General features: G+C 37.3%; 1 protein-coding gene across 1 annotated transcript in view; it reads left to right on the top strand.

Moving 5' to 3' along the window:
• LOC149568287 (GPN-loop GTPase QQT2-like) overlaps window positions 1-26,672 on the top strand; it is a 114,771-nt gene extending 88,099 nt beyond the window's left edge. Inside the window, exons 4-6 of the mRNA XM_089821267.1 lie at window positions 1,016-1,306; window positions 25,681-25,886; window positions 25,967-26,672. Of these exons, the coding sequence (XP_089677393.1) occupies window positions 1,016-1,306; window positions 25,681-25,886; window positions 25,967-26,195 (726 nt within the window). The 3' untranslated portion in view covers window positions 26,196-26,672. The remainder of the gene's footprint in view (window positions 1-1,015; window positions 1,307-25,680; window positions 25,887-25,966) is intronic.
• Window positions 26,673-26,928: the final 256 nt, after the last annotated feature.

The raw sequence follows: 26,928 nt of genomic DNA, 5'->3' as shown, positions 1-26,928 counted from the left end.
AACTACTTTGCCAGCATTTCCCCAATGGTTAAATGTGAATTCATCGAATTTAGCAATCTACTGGCTAACCATCGTACATCATCTACTATTGACTTATGTTTCCAAGATTGCACCTGACTCAGCATCAGAGCATTGATTATATTTTGAGGCATCCTCCGTGAGAAGATTGTTGCCACTTTCTGTTTATTGCAAGATGTAGTCCTTTCAGCAGTGCAGTGGCTTCAGCAGTGATTATTTGTCCTTGCCCATGCCAATCATAAAATCAAAATGCACTGCTCTTTAGAAGCTCCAAAAATTCTCCAGCTAAATCCCTTTTTGGGAGGAATTTCTAGAGTTTAATTATGCACCCCAAAATCATGAGCCTTTGTATGTTAAAATTTATGTTTTGATCGTCTTTAAGTACTTATCTATTTTCAGTAAGGAGCTTGCATACTGGCTGAAGGGTATGAGCTAAATATTTTTTTGGGTTAGTAGTAACTGAGAGATCATGGAGCTTCATACAGTGGATGATAATTTAGGTATGTATTATGTGTTTACATTTTTTGATAAACTGCATTATCACAGCATTTGAATTTAACTTTGGACCGATAACATACAAGATACTAAATACAAAAATGCTACCACCCAGTGGGTGTAAGAGCTCAAATATATATGTATTTTAAATTAGTTTTCAGTTTAGACATGAGAAAATGGGTCTAAGATTAAACTAAATGATTGTGATGATGAACGACATGATTTCTATCTTGCTTTCTTAGATGTATACAATGTTTATGAGCCACACATAGCAGCTGTATTATTTAATTAGTAATTTGTTTATTAACCTACAATCTTGAATAGTTTATTTATAGAAACGTTTCACTTGTTGAAGGTTTCTTACAACTTAATTAGTTGTATTAAATGGATTGTCCTTTGCAAATGTCTTTCTTATTGTGTTTTCTGTCGTGTACGTTTTGTCTGATTTTTTTTTATCATGTGTAAAGATGTTTTTTATAGCTCTTCATTTCCTGTACTCCAGGTCATAGGATTGGTGGAAAAAAGGGCAGATGATCTGGACTATGTTCTTGTAGACACACCAGGCCAGATAGAAATATTTACTTGGTCGGCTTCAGGAGCCATAATAACAGAAGCTTTTGCTTCCACTTTCCCCACTATAGTGGCCTATGTCATTGATACTCCTCGCTCAACAAACCCAATCACTTTTATGAGCAATATGCTTTACGCATGCAGTATACTCTACAAGACACGTCTGCCTCTTCTTCTTGCATTTAACAAGATTGATGTTTCTCATCATCAATTTGCTGTAGAGGTATGTTCAATATTATGCTCCAGCTTTTTAAATTTTACTTTTTTTCTTTTTCTGTATCTAGTAGAATGGCATTTGTTGGATTTTTTAATATTTTTTCAAATTCATTATGGAAGTTAAATTTTGTATGCCTTTGGAAAAAAATGATCTTGTGTGAAGCTGCTTCATAAAAGGTTTCTCAGTTATTGCCATCAATAGATTTCTGCGTATTGCAAATTTTGTGGGATTATCAACATTGTGAAATGTCGTATTCTGTGTGAGCCTCCATAGAAAGTCGCCACTAAGGGACTTTGGTATAGGATTGTAATATTATTGATTACTCCATGTGGGAAAATAGGGAAAACACATTTAGTGTTGTTATTCAGAATTCCATGTGCTTTTTAATGTTTGTCTTCTAAATCTCTTAACGTGCATGAAACATATTTACAGAGTTAATTACCAAGCAGTTGTGTGCTCTTTTGTATGCTAAAATGATTTAGAGATTTCAATGGGGTGCTTGTTGATGCTGGAACAATCTGAGAGTAATTCTCTACTTCTAATCTAGGGATTACATGATTATTTTTACATGAAAAGGATATTGAGAAAATAAAATTTTCAAGTTTTAATCATTATTATATAGCCGTGGCATGCAGTTTTGTATGGTAGAATAAGTATCTCAGTGAATGGCAAGAATTAGTGCCGTCTTTTGGATAATGTTTTTACCGTCTTTTGTTTATGAAACTTAAATATACAATCATAAAGGTACATAACTGTTGAATTAGGATCTTAGGTTATTATTTATTACTTTTAAAATATAAGACAAAATCATAAATGAAATAAGAATTATAGGATGCATGTATTCAACACATTACACAATGTAACATGAGGAATTTTTTTTTGGGTAAAAGAATCCCATAAAGTCAATGTTTTATTAAATATTAAAAAATTGTCTAAAAAATTCTAGACCTATCTTGGGGATATCACTCCACCACACTCACATGCCCAATAATACCTCATGCGTTATAACTTATAAGTCTCCAAATTGAATTCCTTATTAATGATAGATAAGCACCTTAAATATAAGAGGTGTGCGAAAATGCTTGAAGGATAGTAGTCTCACCTATTTAAAACTCTAATATTTCTAAATAATTGATAATTTATTATTAAACCAAATAAAGCATCAATCTATATTATATAATAACACTTACAAAACTGTATCTGATAATATCTCCTATGCATTGTGATATAATTCAACATAGATATCCAAATTAAATTCATAAAGAGAGAGAAGCTCCTTAAACATAGGAGAAGGGTTGCCTAAATACTTGAAAGGCTATTAGTCAGGATTCAGACCCATTCAAAACTGCCATTTACTAAATTACTAAGAGTAATTGTTGAATGGAATATGCTTTGTAGAGCATATGATAAAGTTTTATAACCCTGTTTTAGAATGATATATCGATGACACTGTAATCGGAGACACTTCTCCACCCCTTCGAGATGCAAGTCAGAGATGGAGACGTGTCTCCAAGACTTTACACAAACCAGAGACCCCAAAATTGAGTGGAAAATAATTAACACTTTTGAACATCATTTTTCACCATTGGAATCCCAGATGTTGCCGTTTGAAGCCCTAGTTGACTGGTTTTAATTTTCAAACTTAAAACCTTCTATTGTTCATTCTTTCAAAGCTCAATGTTATGATATTTCTTGGAAATTATTAAATAATTTAAAAAAAAACGCCATTTCCAAGTACCCTGTATCCTGTTTTTGAAACTTAGCTGTACTAGTAACGGTACTGGTGTACAATGTCTTCAAGTCATCTTGTCTCCAAGTGACCTTGATAAATGCTATAAGGTTATGTTCTCCAAGAACATTATATTCTTTTTTTTCGATGGAGGTCAGCTTTTTCGCCTGGCCTCTTTGGTTAAGAACCAAGGACTGAGGGGTATCCATTCTGCCAAATTCGCCCGGGGCACGATCCCGGCCTCATCCCTTTTAGATGTCGGGGGACTTGCACTCAGCAAGACCTGATCCCTGGTGGGCTCTTTGTGAGCCTTTCAACTTCACCAGTAGACCAAGGGCCCTTTGACAAGAACATAATATTCTAATAATACTATCTCCCACCGTTTTTAGATGGATGCACTTAAAGCATTGCAGCTCGAGTCTGAAGAGGAAAATACAATTTAATCCTGAATATCTGGGAAAAGATACAGGCGTGAGCATAGTTCACAAACCCTGTGAGTACTCAGAGTTGCTGACTGTTCTGTCTTTTTTGTCCCGCCAGATTTTACAAGTTCGGAAATAAAGAGGAAGAACGTGGTAAAAATGCCAATACATATTAAATGTTTGTCAAAATGTGTTTCACTCTCATGCGCTCTTTTCTAAAGACCAGGCATTTTCTCTTTGGAGATGTCAATTATCAATTTGATACATTTTGTATCTCTTTTTTGCAAAACAGGAAAAAGTTTTTTTTTTAAAGAAACTTAGTTCTGAAAACTTTCTAAGTTGCCAAGTTTTTACCTAGTTCATGACAAGTATTACCAAGAATTTGGTGAGTCAAATATTTTGGGCTTGCCGAGTACTTTCTGTGTCTCTGCAAACTATGGGCTTGAGTATGAGGAACTTCGTTTTCCCAGGAACTGTGGATAAGCAGCAGTGTGGAAATATCCATAAAAAAAATTAATACAAACAAAAGTAAATGTCATATCCACTATGCATAAAAAGTCCACCATCACACCTATGTCGCAAGTAAGCAAAAAGACAATTTAATGCCCTTGGCAATTAGAGCAGGTGTAGAGAGGCTTAGGTAGTTGCAGTAGTAATGCTGAGCTTGAGGAATTTGCTTACTTACAACAGTAATAAGAGATCGATGAAAATGTATCATGTTTTTGTTCTTAGGCATGTGGAAGGTGTAGGGGTAGTTTAGGTAAGGGTTTTTTTATTTTTTGGATTTTATTTAAAATTGGACACATTTAGATCTCTGTGTTCATCCAGAACATGCTTCTAGTGTTTTCTGGAACAAAGGTTTTGAGAAAGGTAACCTTTGTCTTGAGGCTTTCCATGCAAATCTGTTTGTTGGATTTTAGATCTTTGGTAGGGGAATCAATAATCATCTTTCAAATATCTTTCTCAGTCTACAAGTTACTATTTGAGATAGGTGAATTGATGGCTTTGTTCCAAGTCCCCACCATTCCAAAGATTAAAATAAGGTGTGTAAATACATCCCATCATCTGTAGCAATAAAATTGAAAAACTAGATCATGGGATATGAACTTACTAGCAGTATTTAACATCATACAAACTAAAGACCTTGAAGAGCAGCCAACATTGTTGAATAAGCTAAAAAGACTGAAGCTTTATGAGAAAACATTTTGAAGCTCACCATTAAGATAGCAGATAAATTATATAAAAAAAACAAATCCATTTTTGCCATAAACAATCAAATTATTGACTTCCAATATACTTTAATTTCCATTTTTTATGATGCATAAGACTCGGGGAACATAGAAGTGTGGCACAATTAATTTGTTCCGAATCGTCAACAACAAATGGATAATGAGCTCTCACTAAGAAGGATTTAATACTTATTTTCCTTCTCACCTCTGTTTCAATTGTTAATTTTGTTGATCTCTGATAGATAAAACTATTACAATAAATATGGGAACAATAAATACTCTTACTTGTATAACCATAGTGCAGAGTTGTTCTTCAAACAATGGTGGATATGGGAACAATAAATACTCTTACTTGTATAACTGTAGCGCAGAGTTGTTCTTCAAACGATGGTGGTCTTCAAATTGCTTTGATGTAGAATCTCCTTCTCTGTATATTGCAGATAATACAAATAATATACTGAATGTAATAATGATGCTACAAACTAGATCGCAGAGAAAGAATTCTGTAAAGCATTTTTGTAATGGTTAATATGCAGATCGCTGGGTCTGAGATGCCATGAATAGATAACATTCCCATCAATCTGCATTTGACTTAGATAGGTATGCAACGGTTATGACCCGTAGAGTCATGACTCTACGTGGCCAAAGGCCACATAGGGTCATGGCTCTACGGAGGCATAACTAACTAATGGTTAATTTGGAGTAAACCAATACTGCTTTAATATAAGCAGTCAGCAATGCCATCGATACTATATCAACACTCCCTCTTAGCAAGGGAGAAGTAATATACCTTAGATTTCATAATAGAATATCTGATTACTTTATCTGATCTTAACACTCTGAAACAGTGACTAGTCAGATAATAAAAATCACCAAGCTGTGAACACTATCATAATGTACATCATGATCTCTAATTGTCTGAAACAATATATAGAGTAATCATAATGAATATGTTATCTATGATCTCTAATTTCCCAAAGCAATATCTAGAGATGTCCATAGTAATAACATAAAAATTCGTTACTCATGATCTCCAATTGTCCGAAATAATATGTAGAGATTTCCATGGTAACAAATGAGTTCGTTATCTATGATCTCTAATTGCTCGAAGCAATATCTAGAGATGTCCATGATAACAGACCTATCATTTGCAAGATTATCACCTTAAAAAATAATTACCTTCTGAATAAATATGTTCATGAAAGATCGTCACCTTTCATTACATATCTGATGTGACTAAACAACAATAGAAGCATAAACTCACATCAATTGAATTTTTTTTAATTCAATATTCAATATTACAAATTAATCGTACCAAGTTTTTCTTTGAAGTATTTCAACTTTACTCTAGCAAGAGGCTTGGTAAAGACATCAACTGTTTGCTCATTAGTACTGATGTACTCCAGTTGAATGATTCCTCGATTCACCATATCTCAAATGTAGTGGTAAGGAATTTCAATATGTTTGGAGCGATTGTGGAAAACCGGATTGGTTGAAAGCTTGATGCGACTTTGATTATCACAATGAATCACAATGGACTTCAAAGGTCTTTTGAACAAATCTGTTAACAACTTTCGTAGTCATACCGCTTCTCTAGTACCCAAAGAAGATGCAATGTATTCTGCTTCGGTGAAACTTAATGCAACTGAAGTTTGTTTTTTGCTAGACCAAGAAACCATACCAGATCCTAGATTGAAGCAATATCCAGAAGTACTCTTACGTTCAGTAGGACTGCCTGCCCAATCAGAATCAGAATATCCATGAAGTTCAATGTTGACTTTATCATATTTGATTCCCATTCCAATAGTACCCTTTAGATATCTCAAAATGTATTTAGTTGCATGTAGATGTATCTTCTTTGGTGCACACATAAACTGACTCAAGGTGTTAGTTGCACAACGTATGTCAGGACGAGTATTCACCAAATACATTAAAGATTTAATAATCTGCCTGTAATAAGTAGAATCTGTAGGTTCTGATTTGATCATATCATCCTTCAACTTGTGTAGATTTACTTCCATAGGAGTAGCAGCTAGTTTACATTCCATCTTTCCAAATTTTGTTAAAATGTCGACTCTATATTTTCCTTGATTAAGAAGAATGTAGTTATCATGTTGCTAGACTTCTAATCCAAGAAAGTAGTGAAGTAGACCCAAGTCTTTCATTTCAAACTCTGTTGTGAGTTATTGTTTGCATTTCTTAATGAGATGTTCCTCACCTGTTATCAAGAAATCATCAACATATAACACAAGAATAATCATATCATCACCATCTATCTTGAAGTATAAGTTAGGATCAACTTCATTTTTAGAATATCCTAACTTTATTAGATAGTTGTCTATCCTTTCATACCACACTCTAGGAGCTTGTTTGAGACCATGAAGAGCTTTCTTTAATTTACAAACATGAGTTTTGCTGTCATGAGTGTTGAGTCCTTCTGGTTGCTCGATATAAACTTCTTCTTCAATTTTGCTATTTAGGAATGCTGTTTTGACATCCATTTGATAAACCTTCCATCTCTTGGATGCTGCAATAGCCAAGATGGTTCTGACTGAAGTATATCTAGCAACTGGTGCAAATGTTTCTTCATGATCAATGCCTTCTTTTTGTGAGAAACTCCGTGCTACAAATCTGGCTTTGTACTTTTCAATGCTGCCATCAGATGCATGCTTAATTTTAAACAGCCATTTGGAAGAAACAACTGATTTGTTTTTAGTTCATGGTACAATATCACATACATCATTTTTTAGTATAGAGTTATATTCTTCAATCATTGCTTCTTTCCAAGACTGAGTTGAAAATGCTTCTTTAACATTAGAAGGTTCAGTTTTTATAAGTTCAGTCAATAATGCAATATAACATGATTGATTTCTTATTCTTTTTCTTTTTTGAATCACTTCATTAGGTTCAACCTGATTTTTTTCTATCATTTTCCTAGCCCAAAGTGGCCTCCTTTTATTGTTGACATTTTTCAGAATCTTCATGATTATGCATAGTGGAAGAGGATGGGTCAATATCATTCTCCCTCTCAATTTCTACTTGTAGAATTTCATCTACTTAAGGAATAGATTCAGTAATGGATTCATCATTGTTTCTAAAGATATTTAAGGCAATGTCTTCTTCAAATTTTACGTCTCTGCTAATTTCAATTGTTCTTTGACCTGAAATGAAGACTTTGTATCCTTTTGTTGTTTCACTATATCCAATAAGTATCCCTTTCTTTCCAAAAGGTTCTAGTTTTGTTCTTTTCTCTTTAGGAATGTGTATATAGACAAGACATCCAAATATTCTTAGATGACTTAGATCAGGTTTAATGCCCGTAAATACTTCTTCTGGAGTGGTGTTCTCTAATACTGAGTGTGGACATCTGTTTTGAATATCGACTATAGTGTCAGAAGCTTCAGCCCACAAGGAAGTATGAAGGTTTTGGTCGTGCATCATTGCTTTGGCGGATTCAACAATTGATCTATTTTTACGTTCAACAACTCCATTCTGTTGAGGATAATATGGTACAAAAAACTTCCTCTTAATCCCAACAACAATGAAAAAATTCTTAAAAATATCAGAGATGTATTCACCTCCATTGTCTGACTTTAGAATTTTTATTTTTTGTTTCATAAAATAGATCCAAGTTCTTCTAGAGTAATGATTAATACAAATTATATAGAAGACGCACCCGTTAAGAGAAGGTACAGACATAGGACCACAATGATCAGTGTGGATCAATTCAAGAATGGATTTAGATTTGTGAACACTTTTAGGAAATGACTGCTTAGTATTTTTGGCTAAAGCACATCCTTTGCAAATACTTAAGTGATTAGTTTTGAGACTAGGTAAACCGTTCACAATTTTTCCTATGGGTGATAATGCATGATAGTGAAGGTGACCTAGCCTCCTATGCCAAATTTCAATGGAATTTGAAGTTTCATGACTAAGAGCCAGGTTTTGATTATTACAAAGTTTAAAGACTTCCATCTCTAAATCCCATGGAAATGGCTTTCTTGATATTAGAGTTCTTTGGCCAAGATAGAACTTTGTCCTCTTGGAAAGTGATTCTAAATCCTTGATCAGCAAGACCAGAAATATTGACTAAGTTTCTCTTTATTCCTGGTACATATAAAACATTTTTCAGTTGTAGGGTAATTCCTGAATTTAGGTAAATTGAACAGGAACCAATTCTTTTGATAAGATGAGTAGAGTTATCTCTAATGGTAACTTCTTCTGAGGATTGTTTAAAGAAAGTTTCAAATTTGTCTTTGGAACCGGTGATGTGCCTGGATGCTCCACTACCTATGATTCAAGTGTTGTGGTTTGAGTTTAATTCACTTGAAATGGCTAAGTAAAAAGCATAGTTTTCTCTTTCTTCTTTCTCTACACCCTCTCCTTTGATTTCTGCTAAGGCTACTTGAATTTTCTTCTTTTCAAGGCAGAAGTTATGAGAGTGACCAATTTTATCACATTTAAAACATCTAACTTAGGACCAATAACGTTGCTTATATGATTTGTTAGATTCCCTTTTGTTGTATTTGAATTTTCTTTTCTTGTTTGATTTTACATGAAGTGCTTGAATTTCTCCCTCTTGATTTGCACTTAATCCTCTTGAGACTAATCTAGATTCTTCTTGTGTGCATTCATTCTTTAATAAATTGAATTTAGGGAGTTTGGGTCGAGAGCTTAATCCTCAAATAAATGTTTCCCATGATAGAGGAAGACCTCTTAGTGCTATCCTGCTAGGTTCTTTGTCATCAACTCAATTTTCCATTGTTGCAAGTTGATCTTTTAATTAAGAATTCCTTAGAAAGTATGAAGTAATAGATTCTCCATTTTTCTTCTTTATATATAGTAGATCTTGTTTTAGGGTTAATAATCTACTAGTATTGTTGATTTCAAATGTATCTTGAATAGTGGAGAACATCTCAAATGCAGTCTTAAGACTGGATATGGATGGAAGAATATGATCTTTTACAGAATCTATTATAATTTTCATTGCTTTATTATTATGTCTTTTCCATGTTACTTTCTCTGATTCATTTTCAGGCATGGGTATGTTTGTTTCAATATATTTCTCTAATTCCATTTCCCTTAATATTATCATTACTCTAATTTTCCATGATGAGAAATTAGTTGCACCCTCAAGCCTATCTTCTAGTCTCACATGATTCACCATTTTAATAATATAATTTAGCTATTTGAAAATTGTCAAAATATAAGTGTAGTTATAAGAATTTTTATTTTGTATTGGTTAGAGCATTTCTAACCAAGCTATATCAATTGGTGAGGTACAAATTTGAAGTCCCGGGTTCAAACACATCATTTCTTTTTAAAGACATTCCTTTGTAATCATCAATTTAGATGTCACCTATATTGTCAATTTGGATTTCTTTTATAAGCAAGTTTTCATTTTCGTACACAAATGCATAGATGGCATATAAACATCTTTTTTGGTCTTTTTAGTGGTCACAATAGGGTTAAGAGTTCAAAAAAGACTTTAAAAAGTCTAAAAAAATATTTCAAGACCAAATTCAGCCTAGGTCTAGACAACAAATTGTTCAAAATTCGCTACAAATTCTGCTTGGGTTCTTCTGACAGAACTCGCAGCAAATTCATAGCGCTACAAGAGAATTTGGAGAGAACTTGACAAGGACCAGAGGTTGTATAGAATTGAACCAGACTCTGAGGGTTGTTAGAGAGAATCTGGTAACTTAGCATTTTTCTCTCAAGGCAGAATTTTTTGAGTGGTCATGGATTTTGTCCATGACGGAAGAATTCCGCAACAACCTTTTTTCTCCAAGGCAGGATTTTTTTGAGTGATCCTAGATTTTGTCCATGATGGAAGAATTCCCTAACAACCATTTTTCTCCAAGGCTGGAAATTTTGAGTGATCATGGATTTTGTCCATGATGCAAGAGTTCTACGACAAATTTTTCTCCAAGGTAGGATTTTTTGAGTCGTCATGGATTTTGTCCATGATGGAAGAATTCCACAACAACCATTTTTATCCAAGGTGAGATTTTATTGAGCACTTATGGATTATCCATGATGGAAGAATTCTGTGACAACCATTTTCTCCAAGGCAAGATTTTTTGAGTGCTTATGAATTTTGTCCATGATGGAATAATTATGCGACAACCATTTTCCTTGATGTTTTCATGCCTTTCCACTTTTGGATATATCAAGGATGATTCTAGACTTGATCGTTTTCTGATTGATTGTCTTGCTTGCTCATTCTTTTGGATATAGAAATAGATACCCTTTTGTCCCTTTATCAATCAGAGCTCACTTTTTTCCAAAATAAACCTGCCACAAACAAACTTTCTAAAAATAGTAAGTTGTCCCAAAGTCAAAGTAAGGTCAATCTATGAGGTAGTGAAATTTACTAAAAATAGACTTTCTAAAAAATAGTAAGTTGTTCCAAAGTTAAAATTGTTAGTTTTAGTGATCTCTGATAGATAAAACTATTACAATAGATATGAATAGCAATAGATATTCTTACTTGAATAACTACAGAGCAGAATTGTTCTTCAAATGATGAATGATCTCGAATTGTTGAGATGCAAAATATCCTCCAATGCATAGTGCTGATAACACGGATTGTAGAAGGAATATGGTGATAGTCTTTCAATAAGATCGCAGAGGAGAATGCTGAGAATATATCTTGTAAGATTAATGTGCAGATTGCTAGGTCTGTAATTGTCGTCGGTAGAAATTGTGTATCGGCCGACGGGTTCCTTCGGGAAAGTTCTTTGTATCGGCCGACGGGTTCCTTCGGGAAAGTTCTTGTTATGTAGCCAACGGTGAATAGTTTGTAGCGGACATAATGTATCTGGCCGACGGATACCTTCGGGAAGGTTCGTCGGAAAGTATTTATAACCCCTTCGGGAAGCATTGTAATTATCTTATCATTATCATATCATAGGAGAAAAGCATAATGTACTGTTGGCATATGCGGATAATAATAAGAGTTCTGCTGGTTGTTGTTTATGTTCGTATTCTTTGCTTGTGTGCGCCGCTTAATTAATCCATACGGTAAACATTTGGCGCCGTTGCCCGATGGATCTGGCACGCAGGCAGGCGGAGATGAATTAAATGCCGAATCAGTTGAACAAAGACAAGAGTAGGCTCAAGGAAAAAGATGACATACGTGTTGCGCAGGAAAATTTAATTTTGGCTCAGCAGATAGAGCGTCGAAGGAGGTTTCAGAAGATTTCCGACGGAAGCAAAAGTGCGGAAGGATTGTCGAAAGAGACTCGACAACGGCTTGATTTGGTGGAAGAAGCGAGGGAGGAGTTTCTGAACCTGCATACGCCACGGGAAGAGAATCCTGATGGAAGCAGATCGACTCGCACGACTCGGAGTGCAGAAGGAGCACGAGCGTGGAGTGATCTCTTCGTCCGAGATATACTTCCGGAACGGACAACTACGGTTGACAAACCCTCTTCTTCACCAAATAGCGCGGAAGCAGAAAACAGCGCGGGTGTTGCAAATAGCGCGGAAGCAGAAAACAGCGCGGGTGTTGAAAACAGCGCGGAAGCAGAAAACAGCGCGGAAGCAGAAAACAGCGCGGGTGTCCAGAACAGCGTGGGTGTTCACAACAGCGCGGGTGCTCAAAATAGCGCGGGTGTCCAGAACAGCGCGGGTGTTCACAACAGCGCGGGTGCTCAAAATAGCGCGGGAGTGCAAAACAGCGCAGGTACACAACACAACCCTCCACATACAGTAATAATGGCAGGTCCGAAGGAAAAATTGCCTAAATTTGATGGTGATGAAGCAGCTGATCCCATTCGGCATTGTAAAACATGTGAAACGATCTGGAGGGCGAATGGCATCACAGATACAAACGAATGGATCCGACAATTTCCCGCAACCCTACGCGGTGTTGCTATTGATTGGTTTACTGATGCCGATCCACAGAAATTGAATAGTTGGGATAACATTAAGAAGGAGTTCATCGCAGAATTTCAACTTTTGCGGGATGACAACGAAATTGTCGCAGAGATATTCAATACCAAGCAAAAGAAGAATGAAACTGTACGGGTCTTTGCCAGGAGGTTGAAGGACTTAATCAGTAAGATGGAGAATAAACCAGCTGACGGGTTATAGAAACGATGGTTCATTGAAGGCCTTCACCCGAAGCTGCGGAAAAAGATGAAGATCGTGCCGCCATCCACATACAATGAAGCTTACAACCGAGCAATGAACCTCGAAAGTGATCAGAAGACAAAGAAGCAGAAGAAAACCAGCTCGTCCGATTCAGATGACGATGCATCCTCCGGAAATGATAGCAGCGATGACGAAGGAAGCAACAAGAAGGTTCGTGCCCTTCAGAAAGACATGCTTCGGATGATGAAGGAATTCAAGAACATGAACAAGGAACCTAAGGGTAATGACTTATGGTGTACGGAATGTAAGAAAGAAGGCCATACGAAGGGATCGTGCCCAAAAGAGCAATTTTGCGAGATCTGCCAGATTATGGGACACTCAATAAAGGACTGCCCTTTCAATTTGAAAACAAGAACACCACAGCAGGTGTTCCTGACACAGGAGGCCTCTCCGTCCGGAGGGAATGGGAACACCAGTACGGAAGGTGCCACATCCGGCGGATATAGAAACAACCGGCGCGGTCCAAACAACAACAGCACTAACAACAATGCTGGCAACAGCAACAATGGAGGAAGGAGTCGCATTCAGTACGATGCAAATGGTCGGCCAATTGTTCAATGCCGCGCATGCAATCTGTGGGGTCACTTCGCCCGGGAGTGCACAACACCAAATACACCGAAGTTACTATGCCGCTGGTGTGGACCTGGTGATCATGATGATACCAAGTGCCCAAAGTCCGGAGTAAATCTGATTACTGTAGGACCAGAGGAGGAAGAAGTTCTGGCCATCACTCGGAAGCAAGCAAAGCTTTATCCTGACCCAGCAGAAGAAAAGAGGAGACTGGAGGAAGCAAGGGCAGAAATCCATAAAGCAACACAGGCAGAAACGACACACCTGAAGGACACGCCGAGTACTTCCGTACGGAACTGCGCAGAACAGAACATTGTCCGGCAAATTTTGCAAGCCGAGATACCTGTCAGGATAAGTGATCTGTTGCTCACTATGCCTCAGCTCCGATCGGCACTCACAAACATTGTTCCTGCTGCTCAACTACCAGGAGAACATGGAAGGAAGCAAGAAAGTGGAGCAAGTACAGTACACAAAAAGGAGAAGGAAAGTGGCGCAAGTGCAGAAGATCCAATGTTGTTAGCCCTCTCATCCGGACGCCATCCAGCAGTCGTCGAAATGGGAATTCTCGGGACTGTATTGACGGAAACAATTGTGGACGGAGGGTCCGGTGTCAATGTGTTGCCTGAAGACATTTGGAAAAAGTTAGGACAGCCGACATTATGGCCGCCTACATTCCAGCTGCTAACGGCCGATCAACATGGAATCAAGCCATTGGGAGTCCTGACAGCACAACCAGTGACGATTGGAACACAACCGTTCCTATTGGACTTTGTCGTGATCCCACTGAAGCGGAGAGGATATGATGCCATTCTGGGCCGGGGGTGGCTGATACAAGCCAAGGCAAAGCACGATTGGAAGAAAAATACTTTATCACTCGAAAGCAAAGGCCGAAAGTATGTCATTGATCTACACACTCAGATGGTTGGAGAAGAAGCTCTATCGTCGGATTCCGAAGGAGAAGATGATAAGAGGAGGCAGAGTATGGAACCCGATCAGGAGGGAGTCCTACGATTGGAAGGAGATGATGATCTGGATTCAGTAAATGGTCTTTACCACTGGCAGATAGAGGATTATGAGCTCTTTCCAAGTTGTAATATGCTAAAGATCGACGAAGGTAAGAAAGGAGGAAATGAATGTCCGAAGGAACACAGAGAAGCCGACGAAGGAAATGAATGTCTGAAGGAACATGGAGAAGCCGAAGGAAGAAATGAGTGTCTGAAGGAACATGGAGAAGCCGAAGGAAGAAATGAGTGTCTGAAGGAACATGGAGAAGCCGAAGGAAGAAATGAATGTTTGAAGCAACATAAAGAAGTCGAAGAAGAAAACGCGGATATGACTGAAGCTGAAGGACATAACATACAGTACAAACCGAAAAGAAGGAAAGATTCTACTGTACGATTGCGCAGGAAGAAAGTATTATGTCGAACCACAAATATAACAGAAAGGTACTGGCAGCAAGGAAGGCACACGATATGGTCTGCACAGGAAACAAAGCGAAAGGGTCTAATAAAAGTTGCAGCAATACGGAGTGAAAGTGTTATTGACGGACAGAAGGGGCAGTTGACGAAGTCCATGGTACGGGACTTCGGGAACAAACTGGGTGATATGGAGATGACACAGAACAAGCGTAGCAGGTTTCCACTCGGACAGTGGGTATTGTACGACGATTGGAATGAGATCAAACTAGGCAAGTTCAAAATAAAATGGGTCGGGCCGTACCAGATGAGGGAAGTAAGCAATAACAGAGCAATAAAACAGTGGATGCTAGACCGAAAGGAAGTATTCGATGTAGTGAAGAGGTCGAAGTTGAATGTCTGCAATGAAAGAAGTAACGCACCCCCATGGACGAATAACTGAGAGAAGACTGTAAGTACTGTATATATGTAAATATTGTTCCAGAAGTGAGATTTTCAAATTTAAAAAAAAAAAAAAAAAAAAAAAGAGGGGGGGGCGTTGTACGATTTTTTGCAATGCACCGTACGGATTTCCATAAAGAAGAGTACGGTTTTGTTGAGGTGTGGTACGGTTTTAAATGCACCGTACGGTTTTCTTTAAGTAAAGTACGGCTTTAAAAAGCACCGTATGGGATTTTTTGAGACATGGTACGGTTTTTTACACCGTACGGATTTCTTCAAGTGATGTACAGTTTTAAAAAAAGCACTGTACGGTTTCTAAATACGGGATTTTGAGACATGGTACGGTTTTTTACCCCGTACGGATTTCTTCAAGTGCAGTACGGTATCTTATTTATCACCGTACGGTTTCTCCTTGCATGTGATGTACGGACTTCAAGAAGAGGGGAACTGGAGGCAATGTACGGATTTTTCTTGGAGACTTGAGCAATACAGATTTTAATAGGCAATGTACGGATTTTGAAACAATAATACGACATACTGTATGGATTCTGCATTTTTCACAGGCGGGCAACAACCACCGTACGGATTTGTTTTGGTATGGATTTGTGAGGTACGGCTTTGTTATTAAATTTTTGTACGAATTTTTCAAGATGGTGGGATATTGCAGAACGGTTATTTTAAGTAGATTGGAATCTAGATTGTGTCAAGTTGGAAGCCGTACGGATTTCATCACAGAAGGATGGCAGGAGCTTTTCCAAAAAAAAAAAAAAACGACGACAGAATCAAGTTGTTCAGAATGAGTGACAGATGATGCCAAAGGGAAGAGGACGCATCCGTGGTTGCCAGAAAGAGTGCAGAATCGGCAAATAATGACACAAATGGTGTCTTCCGTGCATTTTTGCGTGGGTTTTGAAGTGCTAATTTGGTCTTGGCGGCGAGGGGCGCTGCCCCTCGACCCCGCCGGGGGCGTTGCCCCCTGGACCCCCGGTCGTTGCAGATATCAGTCGTGGGAGTCTGACCAGTTGAGAAGAATTGAAGTTGCTGCAAGCATGGACCTTCTGTGTACCAGAGGCAGTAGGAGCAGGTGTTGGCTATGAGGCTGTCTTGGTGGATGTGTAGAGAGCTCGGGAGGAGTTGATCATCCAGTTGGAGGCAGTGCAGCGACACTTGGTTCAGTGTACTCGGCATTGGAAGGCAGAAAGCGGCACAGGTGGCTATCAGGGTCAGATGTCAGATTGGCTAAAGTGACAGTGTTGGGTCAGTCATTATATTTTGGTTGTTGATTTGTCTCAGAGATTTTGTAATAGTCGTCGGGAGACGACTTTTCTTTTTTGGGGGGAATGATGTCGTCGGTAGAAATTGTGTATCGGCCGACGGGTTCCTTCGGGAAAGTTCTTTGTATCGGCCGACGGGTTCCTTCGGGAAAGTTCTTGTTATGTAGCCAACGGTGAATAGTTTGTAGCGGACATAATGTATCTGGCCGACGGATACCTTCGGGAAGGTTCGTCGGAAAGTATTTATAACCCCTTCGGGAAGCATTGTAATTATCTTATCATTATCATATCATAGGAGAAAAGCATAATGTACTGTTGGCATATGCGGATAATAATAAGAGTTCTGCTGGTTGCTGTTTATGTTCGTATTCTTTGCTTGTGTGCGCCGCTTAATTAATCCATACGGTAAACAGTAATTGCCTTGTATTGATTACGTTCCCATTGGTTTGCACTTGTTTATATAGATATGAGAAGGGTCATGCTCCGTAGAGTCATGACTTAGTCTTTACAAAGGCACAACTAACTAATTGTTAGTTAAACTAATCCAACATGACTGGTAGTAACACAAGACCATTTATGACATGTGTGTTAAGGTGTCCGCCGATAATATTATCAAACATATGTTAAGATAATCGTGTGTGTGTGTGTAACATCAATGAATATTATCAGATGAACCTATTATAGATTTGCATGTGTAATAAACAGAAATTAGAAATAACATCATTACTTCTACTGATGCTAAACATTAACAAAAATAAGGTCAATTTGAGAGGTAGTGAAATTTACCAAAAATATACTTACCAAAAATAGGAAATATATCAAGACATTCAATTCTCATACAAACAAATAGTTTCCATTCTGGGAGCCACATGGACAATACTTTCTAGACTTGGCCAATTTTACCAATTCTCATTTGAAAGAGGGGACCTTAGAAGACTGAGCCCAAGATTACCAAGAACTAAAGCCAAAAGGACAAGACCAAGACAAAAAAGGGGGTCCACATTTGCAGTGGGGCGATGGTGTGAAAACCCCACAACAAGTTGGTCTCATGAGCTCCTACCTTCATGCTCAGTTGAGGGATTTCTCCCAAAAGATGGTGTTCAATTTCCCTTTCATGTTGTATTTGATTGCCAACCATAGGAGTTTCTGGGAAGGCTTAACCCCCCTACCTATACATTTTGTTCGAGCCCCTATCTTTAAAATGTTCCCTCAACTCACTGTTGATAAGGGTACCCAGGACTTCGCCCTAGTGAATGATGTTTTCCTTACAAAGTTAGTTAGGAAGTTGTGGATTTTGTCCTAAGGCTTGCCAACGTCTTACACTCAATTCAAACAACTCACATACCTAAGAATAGGGTGCTTTGAAAAGGACCCCCTACGTCTTCCTAGATATCCCTCTGACCTTCTTGTGTTAATGGAAGTCTGTGACCAGATGGCTGTTGTGAATGCTCAATACTCTAGCATGGCAAAGAAGGTTTTTATCTTCTCCATTTCTATGTCTTTCTTTTCATATAAAACCTCGATAGCTGCCAAAAGTGTTGAGAAAATGAAGGGTTACCATTTTTTCACTCTGCCCAAAAAACCTAGTTCAATAGCAAAGGTTTTGCCAGATAGAACTTGTATGGAGCCTAAACTTATATCCACAAGCCCACATTGGAGGATTTCTGGGCAGATTGTATTGATGAGATAGAGATATTCAAAAAGAATTTCATTAGGTTTACTCTATAGTAGATTCAATCCTTTGGGGTGAATTTGAACATCCTTGTCAAAGCATAGGAAGAGGACATTGTTATTGATCCTAAATTTCATGAGCTGAAAGATAAGGGTGTCCCCAAGGTAGATTGAAGTAAACCAAAAGCTTTTGATTTGGTAGCCCGGACCACACCTGCAATTAAAAGGACAATGGAATGGCTGAAGGGGAAGTGGAGAAATAAAAGGAGCACATGTCGGTGAAGAAATATATGCTAGTTCTTTAGCTCAAGGTGAGACTTATACCACTTCTCTAGTGTGATTAATGATAACACATCTGTTAGCCTGACTAATGGAGATACACAAAACGGTGGAGATGGAGAGCAGCCTGATGAAAATAGGGTTGGAATTAAAAGTGTATGTGAGCTAGATGAGGAGATTACTCCTGCAAAAGAAAAAGAGGCTGATGAGGATCCAAATGTAGTGTATTGATAGATCATGTAGAATACCACCGTAACATCTATAATGGAGATCCTACCTCACCCACCCCTAATAGCTTTGTGACACTCCCATCTTCATCAAGAGTGGGCGATGCCATGTCCAACCTTGCCTCCTTTGTCTGGTTAAATCAAGAAGTAGAGAAGAAGAGAAAGAAAGCCACTCCAAGTGCTAACGAGGTAGACATTGTTGACTTGCTCTTCCAAAGTTTAAAGAAGCCTAAAAAAGTTAGAATAATATCTAGAGTTGATGTCGTTGACAACACAAAACGCCATGGCTTAGAAATAGCTGACCCCATTAAAGATACAAATATGGATGCTATCATGGAGGCTGACTACAATGTATCCTGTATTGATAGTGGACTTGCTAACTTGGAGAGTTAGACCTATCATACAAATTTTCATGTTTAGGCCCTCACTGAAAAGGCCCAAGAGTTGAAGAAGAAGAAGCGTGAACCACAAGAGCACTTGGCACAAATCCAACCTTATAAGGAATTTGTCAACTCTATTATCAGCTCAAGGGAGAAGCCTCTACTTCCACTTTGGCTCTTCATCAAACAAAGCTTCTTGATCAATTCAAAGATGGGGTTGGTAAATTGCAAGCTTTGGCTCAGTGGGCGGAACAGATGCAAGAGCAAAGCATAGCATGCCTAATCTTTCTTAGGGAAGGTATACATAATCATTACCAATAAGAGGCAAGCTCTAATGTAGGAACTACAAAAGACAAGGGTATAATAGAGTAGCAGAATAGTTGATATGTTCTAGCCAAAAGTCTTGAAAGCATGTTGGAATTGAAGCCTGCAATATTGACAATTGAGAATATAGTAGACAATTGCACTGAAATCCGGTCCTCATGGTTGTATTATACGGAATGGAAGCTTTCTCTATATAATGATTTTATTAGTTATACCAATATGTTCATCGTTTGTTCAACATTAAGATTGACTTCAATTGTTTGGACGTGAAGTAGTTCAATGAGCTGCTGACCGAAAAGATTGAAAAGGTACAAGAGGTGACACAGAGGTATTTGACAGTCTAAGCAATTTGCATACGATCCTTAGGGCTCTCAAGTCTGCGAACACAGTGATTCTTGAAGAAGTTAGAGATGGGGAGAAATGATTAGCCAGGTGGAGAACTGAATTGCAGGTCATAGCCATTCCCAACTATGATACAATTAAGTTTTATGTCAATAGGTACTTGGAGTATCGCTGGAGAGTTAGGAAGCAAAAGCAACAAAGGGAGCTACAGTGGTCAGTGACAAGTGTCCATGGCTTGGATGATGCGGGGGCTGGAAACTCTTCATATGAGTTTCATGATTTCAGTTTAAAGAACTTTATTTTTCTTTTCAGTTCTAAAAAGGAAGTAGTTATTAGTAAGGGTTCTTGAAACCATTACTTTATAATATTTAAGTTTGGGATTGCTGAACTTTTTTGGGGATCTTTTGGGTTTTGACCGACTCATTAGAGCTACTTTAATTATATTTTTATCTCTTGCTTTATGGTGAATGAAAACTTGAATGCAATTATCATATTGGGATTCTACATATTTGATCTTTGAATCAGATTGTGCGAATGTTTTTCATGTGAGAAGATAGCAATAGATGAATGCATTGGAGTTTCCTGTAATTTTCATGTGTGGAATGCAGGGTATTCGTCTGTGAATGAACTCTTGTTGAAATAATTAAGTTTACGGAAATCTTTATTTCTTAGTTTTATTTTTGCAAGATTTCTGGTTAAAAGCCTGCCTTAATGCTTTCAGGTTAAAAGCAACACATAAAATTTATTTCTTTAGTTTTAATCATAAGAGGGTAACTGCCACCTTTGAAATAAACGGAGAGCTGATCAACTATGGTTATTGTTTGATTGATTCAACTATGGTTGTGTTTATCATCTCGTTTGGGTGTTAGAAAATAGAGTTAGATGTTAAATCTGTAAACAAACAGAGGTAAGGTTGTTCCTCTTAGCTGATTGGATAAGCTATACATGGACTAGTTCCTTTCTGTAGTAGAGGAACTTGTAACCTGTGAAAGAAGACACATAGCAAGAACATTCAGCTCAGGTGTATCTTTTTAATCCCATGTCCACCATCCGGTAGGGTCCCTTTGAGCTAATGTAGCTCTATCTGTCTTCGCCTCTGGTCTAATAAAGGTTGGGCCACAAAGGTTGGCAAAGTCAAGCCACCGTTGATGAATCCTACCAGCATCATCTGCATTGTACATATTTTTGGGGGCCTTGAAGAAGCCCTCCTTCACCTAAGTTGAACAAATAAAAAATTATTAATAATTAATTTGAAAACTAAGAGCTTTGCAACTTGCTATTTCAAATTGAAAACTTGAGATTTCAAATCTGAGACTCATCTCCTCATCTCTAGATGGAATCACTCTCCTGGGGTTTGGTGCATACCATTTAGGATTCACAACATAGGCTACCATATGAAGTGTGGTGTTCATAATGTTCCACAGTTGCATCACAGTGGGCCTAAGATGCTCCTTATAAAACTCCAAAGTAGGGTCCCTAGCATGAATAACATGCTTGATCTGCCCAAAGATGCTATCAAAGGTCTCATAAATCTCTCCAAGTCTAGAAGTGTCAGTATTAGCATATCTAATGACCCACACAATGGGTTCAATGAAGGAGCAAATGTATCTGCAACTGCAAGCAAGTTACAAGTTAGAAACATCATAAAATTTAAAATTCTCAATTCATAAAATAAGAATTGACAAATGCTAAAATCAGAAATAATTTTATGAAATCAGTAATAACACTCTTTTAAATGACTTTTCTCATTGTGGTCCACCAATAATCATCAAGGATTCTTTGTTTCACACTTCTTCCATCCAGTGTGGTAGATTTATATCATATATTCCACTCTGCATTGACCACCATGGACTGTAAGGCCTCTTGAACCTTAAGCATCCTCTCCAACCAAATAAAGTAGCTAGCATATCTAGTATCCATGAGCTTGTGGAATTCTTTCTCAAAAATGTCCTAAATAATGTAAGATATGTGTGATGATTGCAAATAAACATTTGCACATTTCTCAATGTCCTTCAAGGTTTTGTTCAATGTATGTACACAACACGGGGTCCAAAAAATGTGCTTATAAACACTTTGTACCATTAATTTAGTGACTTGCACACCTAGGCTGAATCAGTCACTACCTGCACAAACTTTGAAGGTCCAACCTTTTCTATAGCATCTTTTAAAATCTGAAATTGGAACGCTGCATCCTTCCTTCTCCCTGAACAATCTATGGCTCTACGAAAATAAGAGCTCACTGAGTTAGTGACAAAAATATTGATGAGTGGTCGATGTTTGATATCGATCCACCCATTCATGATGATGGAGCATCCCTCAGCCGTCCATGTCTGTATTCGTTTCCTCCATCAAAATACTCACTTTTGAATATTCTTTATCAAGAACAGTGGTACATAGTTTTGTTTCACAAGATGGTACAAATGAGGGACCAACAGCATAAATATCCTTGCATATTTGTCTATAAAATGAGAACGTGATACTTGGAATGGAATGCTATGGGCAAAAAGAAACCTATTAATAGATTCTTCAGCCCTCTCTTTTGCTTGTGTGTTAAATAATTCAACAACATTTGTTTCTCTTTTACTCTTCTTCCCTGCTAGAATGCTCTTTCTTTTTTGGGTAGAAGTGATGCACTTTCTTTCTAGTAAAAGGTTGATGCAAATCTTCCAAAGCTTGCGCATGCTCAAATAAAGTCCCTGCTTTAAATGCCTCCCCCTCTATGTGCAATCTAGTTTCCTCAAGTTTTTCTAATTGCTTTATAGCTTTGCAACCTTTCATCCCTTGACCAACTATCCACAAAAGATGCAATAAACTCTAGTATAGCTGCCAAAATAACATTTTTGCACAAATGACACTTCTGTTCCCTACTACCTTGGATTTGTTTTCCTTATCTTTGTCTACTCTTGTGGTAAATCGAAGGAGAGCTTTCTTGGGGTTGAATGGGCCTCTTTAATGATTTTTTATGGTTTCAGAAGAGCAATCAAATGCAAAAGAGGATGCTGGCCTGATACATTGATCCTAGCAGCAGCACTGCTACAAGTTTAAAAGAATTTTTTTAATGTAAAACTAAAATGAAATGCAAACAAATTGCCATAACAAGAAAGACAGATCTTCTTGCAGGTCAAAAATGAAGGCGTTGCTGCTTCTCCTCTTTCCTCTTCTTCTTGCCAAGAATGAATGAAATGAAGAAAGGAAAGAGAGGTAGTCTTTTTAGCATCCAAAATAGGGTTGACGATATTTTATTTGAAATTAGAGTCCATATGGGGCCTGCCCATAACCCAAAACAAACCTTTCTAAAGCAGCAGATGGTTTTTTATAGCTGGGAAATAGAGGATGGTTCTGAGTTCCAGGGACTGTCCCACACCCAGAACTTTCTCCATGTTTCGGAGCTGGCGTTAAAAAAAAGGAGGAATCGTCCCCTTTTTGGGATAGAAAACGAAATGGTTAAGGGACATTGAAAGTAAGTCCCTTCATCCCCAGTATGAAATGGGGACAGGAACATGGGGTCCATACCAAGGGACATGCTGTGAAACTTAGGTTCCTTTGCTTTTGTATGGAGCCTTTTTGCTGACCCCTTGTAGTGGAGCTCTCTTTGTATTTTCAATTTGTTGGATAGATCCTTCAAAGGATATAATCTCTCCACCCTTTCTTTTTTTGAGGATTTGACCAATTGTGGTTCTCTGTGCCAAATGGTTACCCAATGCAACCGGTTCTGGGTTTTTCGGACTGGCTCAATTTGTCTGACTTGGTCTGAATTTTGCATCTTCTGGACTTGAATTTTCAAACCTGGTAACTGTTCTGTGTCATCATTATCCTTTTCCTAATTTTGTTTGACCATATAAATATACAATCTGATCTACTTATGCTTAGAGTACTATTTTCTTTGTTTGAGGATGCTTTGCTGAGTCAAACCAATGTGTTCTCTTTGTCTTCCTAATGCATAAAATATTGTTCTGTGTTCTTAAAGATCCTTAGTTTTACTAGTTTATAACTTTACTGTCCTTGTAATGCTCAAACAGCTTCACAGAAGGTTCTGAATTTTTTGGTGCTGTAATTGTTTTTGGCAATTATCGTCCACCTCCGGAATAGGCTCTTGTTTCTTTCCACCACGTTTATTTTGACTCCTACCAACCTTTCAAAACCAAGCTTGTTTTCTATATCTTATTTTTAAATTTTCTTCAAATCTTGGTTGCCGACCTCTAAATTTGGAATGCCGATCTTTTGTAATAATCTCTGACCATGTTTTTGTTTCATATTACTCGGTTCTGGAAACTAATCATATACATGACATTTTAAAATATTTTGCATCTGAATTAGTAGCATGAAAGGAATAAACTGTAGTGGAAGGGACTGGGAGTATCCTCCACAGTATTTTGATACTGGGGTATGCCCTTTTATACTTGTAAACTTTTATAGGACTTTGGTCCCGAGCTACAGTGGAGGTTTTCTTCTCCATTCTTTCCTACCAATGCCCGTTTGAATGAAGATTTGTAATTTTATTTTATTAAAATTAGTTGAGGTACTTAGGGCACTTGTACGGGTATGGTTACGGCTATTTTTCATAATAGGGGACAGGGGTACTTGGGTATGTTAAACTTTATTTTAATTATACTTTTATATTTATAGAAAATCTGAAATTATGAGTCACGATGATGGTTTTTCAAAACAAGAACAGTGATAAAGTTTGCAAATGTAATGTATCGTTTTCAGTTTCAGATTTGCTATATGTTTGTAATAATAATATATGATAAATGTTAAGAATCTAGATGCATAACAGAGAAGGCAGACATTAAAAATGAACAAGAAGATCATAAATCATATGACAATGGCATATTGCAAATGATAATCTTCTGACTTGAACAGTGATAAGCTTATTGTTAATCAATATTGTATCGAAGTTTCAAACCGATTAGGTATTGAATTAAGCTTGATAAACAACAAGCTGATATGCAAACAAAAAAACCGAAAAAAATCAGAAATCTTAATCAAAGTCCTTAGCTATGATGCTGTCCACTGAGTATCCGGTACTTGGGATACGTGTACCTGGTACAAGTACCAGGGGTGTGGGTACGAGTACCTATGCAACCTTGATATTATAATTTATAAGGCTTTGGCCATTTACCGATCAATATATATATATATATATATATATATATATATATATATATGTACGTATGTATGTATTTATTGCATCTGAAAGCTATCTTTTTGTAACTGATTATGTTTTGAGCTTGTTCCCTTTGGTTCTGTATCAAGTGTATTGAATTATACGGGAATGCTTTCACTGCCTTAAAATGTTAATATCAAGTGCGATTTGACATCTAATATGTCAAAAACATCAGAGTGCAACTTCAGCAAAATAGTTCAAAAAATTTAGTACATTGTCAAAGTTATATGTAAACTATAATTTGAACACTGCCCAGAGCTTAAAACTTTCCGCAGCATGATTGTAGTGCAGTTTGTGATATTTGACTGTGTTTTGTATGGATGTGTAGAAGGTCTTTTTGTATTAGCTCACTTTTGAAGGTAAGAATGCCACCGCATTGAAGCCCTCCCCACAGTTCATGGAACTTTAGCATCAAAGCCAGCAGATCCATATAATGTATTAAAATATTCTGCAAGAATTGGCCATCAACAATTTCTTGGCAACTTTTCAAATAAATAATATTAAGAGCTTCCTTAAGCTATGAAAGTTTTCTTTCTATTTGAAAGATGTGAATTTCAGAATGACGAGTGGAAGAAACTTATTGAAGGGTGTTACAAATAATGTGGAATTTTTTAACTTTCAACTCTGAAAAGAGGAATTCTATTATTTATGTTGAATTTCAGATAACTGATTTTGGTCATTATGTTAATTTAGTTGTTGACAAGAATGTGATTAACATTTTCTGCTTCTGTGGCTTACATGGAAAATCAGTGGATGGAGGATTTTGAGGCATTTCAGGCAGCAATACAGAATGACAGATCATACACTTCTACCCTCAGTAGAAGCTTATGTCTTGTACTGGATGAATTTTATCAAAATCTGCGAACTGTTGGGGTGTCAGCAGTAACAGGTGCTGGGATGGATGATTTCTTTGCAGCAGTTGAATCGAGTGCTAATGAATACATGGAAACCTACAGGTGACTAATAAAAAAATTCTGTACCAGCTCCTCCTTATCTCTTGATTGAAAATGGTACTGATGATTTTTGTTGTTACCAGGGTGGATCTTGAGAAACGACGCACAGAGAAAGAACAACTGGAGGAGGAACGCAAGAAAGCTAGTATGGAGCGTCTGAAGAAGGATTTAGAGGAGTCAAAGGGTGCGCGAGTTGTTTTAAGCTCAGATCCACACAAGGAGGATGAAATTAAAGAAGAAGAAGAAGACGAAGAAGATGTGGATGATTATACTGATGAGGAAGAAAGAAATTTAGAAGATGATGATATTTAACCTTCCCTGCAGGAAAATTTTCCCTTGAGCTTTCATCATCTCACTTGAGCATCTAAAGCACATAGTATTTATTTGGAATGATCCATCCTTCATTTTGTATGATATTTTATCAGGCCACAAACAGAAATTGGCGATTATAATACATGACATCGCGGTATTGTACTGCTATATTCCCTTCTCTATCAGCTGTTTAGGTACAGAAAATTTTGTACATCACCTTTTCATCTACATTTTGGTGGCTCGGCCCCCAAAATTTTCTCCTTAAGTAAATGTTTTGTTAGAACTTTGCATGGGAGGCATCTTCGCGGGTAAATGTTACACTTTAAAATTAATTAGAGAAAATGCAACTAAGTCAAGTAGCCCTGCTATAGTAATTTTATTTAAAGGCTGGGATTTGTGTAGTATGCCAGTCCATTTTTGTCTTGGTTTCAAGCCTTTGTTTAAAATTTTAATATAAGCTGTTGGATTTTGGTGCTACCACTTGGTGAAAATGATATGATGAGCTTGGTTATTTACTATTTCTAGACCACTTTCACTCATTACATGTTTTATCTCTATTCTAAGTTTTGACAATTCTACCTACATTTCTTTTGTAAGTAAATGTAATAAGCACAAGGGATGAATGATTCCATTAACATGTTTCATGCTAATATATCAACTTCTGGTTTGCGGCTTTGATTTGAAGTGAATGATATTGATGTCCCATATTATTTATACTCCCACTTCACCACCT

The sequence above is a fragment of the Cupressus sempervirens genome, chromosome 3 (genome assembly GCF_028749045.1).
Source record: "Cupressus sempervirens isolate cs-2001-9-10 chromosome 3, ASM2874904v1, whole genome shotgun sequence".
NCBI classification, from domain to species: Eukaryota; Viridiplantae; Streptophyta; class Pinopsida; order Cupressales; family Cupressaceae; genus Cupressus; species Cupressus sempervirens.
The sequence above is the reverse complement of the archived record's forward strand: the minus strand, read 5'-3'. Positions and strand labels throughout refer to the sequence as shown.